General features: G+C 38.0%; 1 protein-coding gene across 1 annotated transcript in view; it reads left to right on the forward strand.

The window, feature by feature from the left end:
• LOC128993139 (forkhead box protein D2-like) overlaps nt 1-4,920 on the forward strand; it is a 28,241-nt gene extending 23,321 nt beyond the window's left edge. The window contains exons 4-9 of the mRNA XM_054416896.1: nt 329-678; nt 1,592-1,736; nt 2,676-2,772; nt 3,663-3,741; nt 4,482-4,589; nt 4,800-4,920. Of these exons, the coding sequence (XP_054272871.1) occupies nt 329-678; nt 1,592-1,736; nt 2,676-2,772; nt 3,663-3,741; nt 4,482-4,589; nt 4,800-4,903 (883 nt within the window). The 3' untranslated portion in view covers nt 4,904-4,920. The remainder of the gene's footprint in view (nt 1-328; nt 679-1,591; nt 1,737-2,675; nt 2,773-3,662; nt 3,742-4,481; nt 4,590-4,799) is intronic.
• The last annotated feature ends 1,080 nt before the right edge of the window (nt 4,921-6,000 follow it).

The following is a 6,000-nucleotide window of genomic DNA, read 5'->3' on the forward strand; positions in this document are numbered from 1 at the left end:
ATCCTTTCTAATCTAAAAGATATTACAAAAACTATTACATAAATATTTTCCCCAATCATTAAGAAGTATGTCTACCTTGTCAATCAAAACTTATTCAACATGGCTATGGATTCAGGACAACAAAGCAAGGAAAACTAACAACCTCAACGTCTTAAAAAAATCTGTAGAGCAGACAAAGGAGTGATTCCTTCTCAGTCCGACGTAGGACAAAGCCCAAGTTGATATTTTCCTTATTAAAGGAAATTCTCACCTTATTAAAAGTGTTTCCTTCTCTTACTTTTTAGAAGCTTCTTAACTTGTCTCTCTTAAAAATCTTGTCTACCTGCAGGTCCAGCCCGGTGTCAGCTTCCACAGTCGCCGTTTCCTCCTCGGCTCCTCAAGGAGGTTCTCCCGCAGAGTCTCCAGCACCTTCCTCCACCTCGACCTCCAAGCCGTCCATACCTCGGCCACCCTACTCCTACGTGGCCCTCATCACCATGGCGATCGAGAACAGCATCATGAAGCGCGTCACTCTCAGCGAGATCTACTCCTACATCACCAGCAGGTTCCCTTACTACGCCGAACTGAAGAAAGCCGGCTGGCAGAACTCCATAAGGCACAACCTCAGCCTCAACGAGTGCTTCCTGAAGATCCCGCGGGAGGGCGGAGCTGACAGGAAGGGAAACTATTGGGCTTTGGGTGAGGAATAGGATAAGTGAGGACGGTAGAAACACTTAATGCTATGATTTGTAAGGTTTTGGGTGGTTGGAGGATTTTGGATGTGAAATACTAGTGTTAAAGATACGTAATCCCATGACATACACGTAAAATAATACTATTCGGTTCTGGGTGGTGAGCAGAAAATTGACGTTTGAAGAGTAGCATAGACTGCCAAGAGAAATAAATTCTACACAAGAGGTTAAGTTACCTTCTCCTGTTTAAGTACTTGGAGGTGAGTTAACCTGTTGTATATGATTTGTGAAGTAATCCGGAAGGCAATTCGCAAAATGAATAAATAAATACGCTTAGCTTAACCATAGGGACTTAAGTTAAGAACAGGGCTCTAACTCTCTAAACTAAACGATATTTCCGCGTTGTAAAGTTCACCTGGAAAAGTGCGTTAAGTGCGAACCATTCGCAGTATAGTTTAATCTCAGAGTTTCAGTCTCACATTCGTATGATCCCTTTAGGACTTTACTTATGTGCAACAGTTTCCTGGAAAACTATAGTCTGTATGTAACTGTAGTCTGTCTTCTTCCCCAGGGAGAGTCAAGTGGCAGGTCCCATCATACAGACTATATGCTGCACCACCCGTTCTGTCAGTTCGTAATATCGTTTAACCTTGATTATCAGCACTATTGACAATTGCTGATTCTTGCTGAACGATCGCGTAGGTTTTGTACAGTCAAGGTTGCATTCGTCGACAAATTATCCGCTGAGCTTAAGACGGAAGTAATGTGAGGGTAAAGTACACTTGATGATGCAAGAGTACGCGGCGCAGAAGTTAAAAAAATAGTCAAGTTGACAAACTGAAGTTATTCATCTACCGTTCTGTATTGAACGATATAAGTTGAAATACCCACACTAATAGTTAATATTAACTTCTTTGCAGACCCTAACTACAAGGATATGTTCGAGAACGGTAACTACAGACGCAGGAAGCGGATGAAGAGGCCTTATAGAAACGCAGGACCTTACGGCAAGGGGTTGTACGACAACACCTACCATCCCTACAGATACCACCCCTACGCGCACACGTTAGTATTGTTAAATATATACAAATTGCTCTAAGAAGTTGATGGAATTACTATGATGATAGCATAGATTAAACATAATCCCTTGGTATGAATTCATACGTGCTCTGTATTTGCCATTCTTATGGATCAACTGAAGAAGATTTAAATATTAGTTCCGTCCAGTGCCTCTATGGGTGTGTTTTCGTTTACAATTTTTTTTGTCAATACTAGTTTAACCAAATAAAACTATCATTAAGTCCCTGGTTAAAAAAAAAAAAAAATTACAAGCCATAGCATCACTAGAATATTTAACCTTAAACAAGTAAATCGAAATTTCATTGACACTAGCGCTTAGTGTCGCCAACATGAACCAGATTTGAAAACAGTATTCATGATTTTACAATAGTTTTAATCCCTATTTGTGTTGGTTAGTCTATGAAAATAACTAGTGAATTGGGACCACATTTGACTTTTTGCGACACGGGGAAAAGTCTAACAACTGAAGGATATCGTTCAGTTGGAAACTTGCTAATCTAATAACAAAATTAGCTATTCTATGCCAACTTGATGAAATATACTGTCATCGTACCCGAATAGAAGTGTGAGGATTTCCCCTCACAAAAAGTTATGTAGCCTATATATTTTTACCTCCCAATACTACAATAATTGTTCTTTGAACCCGATTTCGACCGTAAAAGAAATCATTTGTCTATCACAAAACCGTACCAACAAAAATATTTTATGAAAGATATTTGTACTTTAGACAACCAATAAACTTGTTAGGAAGTTAATAATTTTTTTTACGGAAATAGGATTAAATTAGATACACAGTTCAATTGATATATTTACAAATATCGGTTCTTATTGTAATTTTGTAATTGTTTTAAATCTTATAAATATCTAGCATGAAATATCCCATTTAGGTCTCAATCTTACTGAACCATTACGTTTTGCCAACAGGAACGCATGGATGCAGCCCCAGCTAGCCTACCCCTCATGTCAGGGAGGTGTTGTACCAACCCCTACTTCGTTATCTTCGTACCCATTGCAGACACAGGTAAGTGGTTTATACGTCAAAATCTTATGATGTATAAACAAATTTGTTTAACAATAAAGAGTCCTTTGGGTGTGTTTGTTTGGAATGAAGTCGAAAACTAACGATTTTTATTTTACACTAGTTGACAACAAATAATATTTATTTTACTATTGTTAGGAATAAGAATATTTATTTTGAACTGGTTTTACAGGATATAAATTTTACATCGGTCTAGAATAAATATTAATTTTACTTAGGTTGCCAATGTATTGTATTCATTTTACTCAGGTTACCAATGTACTGTATTCATTTTACACCGGTAGAAAACTAAAATATATTCACTTTACATTGACTTAGGATGGAGATATGTTTATTATACCAAGAATTGCAATAAAATATTCCCACATTACACTTATTGACAGCTAAATAGTTAATTTACTTCGGTTGAGAATAAACAACATTTAATGCGTTTATGGTTGAAATTAAAATGCATTTATAAGGAATATTAACTTAACACAGGCTTATAATTAAGAATATTTATTACAACCCAAATTACACTAAATAATACCAATTTGACACATTTGACACATATAGACAGTAAAAATATTCATTTTACTTAAGTCGACGATTAAAAAATATTTATTGTCTATGAGCGAAATGAGGGATATTGAATTGACATGAATTTACAACTGTTGACAATCAAGACTTTCCATTTTACTTCGGATAACATTTAAAATGCATTTAATTTCGAATACCGGTAACCAATATATTAATCGAATGTCCGTTAAAAATTTAGGATATTTATTTTACACTGGTTTATAATTAAATTGAAATATTTATTCGAGAAGAGGTTGTATGATACTATTGAATATACTGCTTAAAATTGAACTAATATTATTGTTTTTTTACAGTTACAGAATCAGCTACAGCCCGTGCAGTCTATGCAAATATCCACCATGAACTCATACAATCAGCTGCAATCTGGATTTTGTAAGTAAAGTTACTATAAATCTTTTTATGCTGAGCATACTCTTGGTAAAATCGTGCTTCATATTTCTATTTCGTCCCCCAAAAACGCAAGTAATCAACATGCCACAATAAATACCATCACACCAAAAGTCTTTCAAGTCTTTGCAGAGAATCATTGTACATACCACGATGATACCTCCATCGTTAAACTAGCACAAATTCAAATTGTATTGTTTTAAGATCAAATTACATAGTGGTACTTTCAAATTTAGAAGTATATATAATTTTTTTTATTGGAAAACGCGTAGTATATTCATCGTATTTATAAGTGTTCATCTGAAACACCTTGACGTTGAAAATCTATCGTATTTACATGCGATCACTAATATAAAACGTTCCGCAGAAATATCTATTTTCATTTATTTTCTTTGTGTCAAGTGGTAAAGTTTCTGTCTTCTTTATAAAGTTTTTCAATATCAAAAATTCAAACAACCTGGTAAATACGAAATTATATACGTAATTTTTTAACGATCCATAATAACTACTTTATGACGTATTATTTTGATCACAAATTATATTAAAGTCCGTACTAGCTATTTATTTAAAAATCTTTTCGTTTAACTTTGTTCAAGACAATTAATTTGCACGTAAGCATAAGATATTCACGTTACGAAATGGTGTATTACATATACAATTTTTATTAAGAGGAATAAGGTTATGTGAAGTTACGTTAGTTTTTACAGTGAGTTTTTCTGTTACAGCTGGTACCAATGGGGGAAGTTTCGCGCCAAATTTCTCCGCCTGCAGCGTTCCTAGACCTGAAGACATGGTGGATTCAACCATGAGATATCCCTACTGGCCCACTGATGGTAATTTGATTTTAAATTTAAATTATTGGAAGCTACCTACTATTGCAGCGTTTAACAGTTATTATATTTACATTAATTATGTTATTCTCCTTCATTATTAAAAAAAATCATGTAGAATCTCTCTAGCCTCTAGACACAAGATGTACATGTGACCTACACCTCTCTCTAGAACTGATGTCAGTGTTGTACTACAGTTGTGTGTGTTGACAGTCAAGGAGGAGCCAGTGTGTAGTGTGAGTCTTCCCAGCTCAGGGTCTCTCTCCTACCCCTCCATGGAGTTCTCTCTAGCCTCTAGACACAAGATGTACATGTGATCTGCACCTCTCTCTAGAACTGATGTCAGTGTTGTACTACAGTTGTGTGTGTTGACAGTCAAGGAGGAGCCAGTGTGTAGTGTGAGTCTCCCCAGCTCAGGGTCTCTCTCCTACCCCTCCATGGAGTTCTCTCTAGCCTCTAGACACAAGATGTACATGTGATCTACACCTCTCTCTAGAACTGATGTCAGTGTTGTACTACAGTTGTGTGTGTTGACAGTCAAGGAGGAGCCAGTGTGTAGTGTGAGTCTCCCCAGCTCAGGGTCACTCTCCTACCCCTCCATGGAGTTCTCTCTAGCCTCTAGACACAAGATGTACATGTGACCTACACCTCTCTCTAGAACTGATGTCAGTGTTGTACTACAGTTGTATGTGTCGACAGTCAAGGAGGAGCCAGTGTGTAGTGTGAGTCTCCCCAGCTCAGGGTCTCTCTCCTACCCCTCCATGGAGTTCTCTCTAGCCTCTAGACACAAGATGTACATGTGATCTGCACCTCTCTCTAGAACTGATGTCAGTGTTGTACTACAGTTGTGTGTGTTGACAGTCAAGGAGGAGCCAGTGTGTAGTGTGAGTCTCCCCAGCTCAGGGTCTCTCTCCTACCCCTCCATGGAGTTCTCTCTAGCCTCTAGACACAAGATGTACATGTGACCTACACCTCTCTCTAGAACTGATATCAGTGTTGTACTACAGTTGTATGTGTCGACAGTCAAGGAGGAGCCAGTGTGTAGTGTGAGTCTCCCCAGCTCAGGGTCTCTCTCCTACCCCTCCATGGAGTTCTCTCTAGCCTCTAGACACAAGATGTACATGTGACCTACACCTCTCTCCAGAACTGATGTCAGTGTTGTACTACAGTTGTGTGTGTTGACAGTCAAGGAGGAGCCAGTGTGTAGTGTGAGTCTCCCCAGCTCAGGGTCTCTCTCCTACCCCTCCATGGAGTTCTCTCTAGCCTCTAGACACAATATGTACATGTGACCTACACCTCTCTCTAGAACTGATGTCAGTGTTGTACTACAGTTGTGTGTGTTGACAGTCAAGGAGGAGCCAGTGTGTAGTGTGAGTCTTCCCAGCTCAGGGTCTCTCTCCTACCCCTCCATGGA

This window comes from Macrosteles quadrilineatus, unplaced genomic scaffold (assembly GCF_028750875.1).
Source record: "Macrosteles quadrilineatus isolate MER2022 unplaced genomic scaffold, UCM_ALF_1.0 Scaffold_4__1_contigs__length_99947679, whole genome shotgun sequence".
NCBI classification, from domain to species: domain Eukaryota; kingdom Metazoa; phylum Arthropoda; class Insecta; order Hemiptera; family Cicadellidae; genus Macrosteles; species Macrosteles quadrilineatus.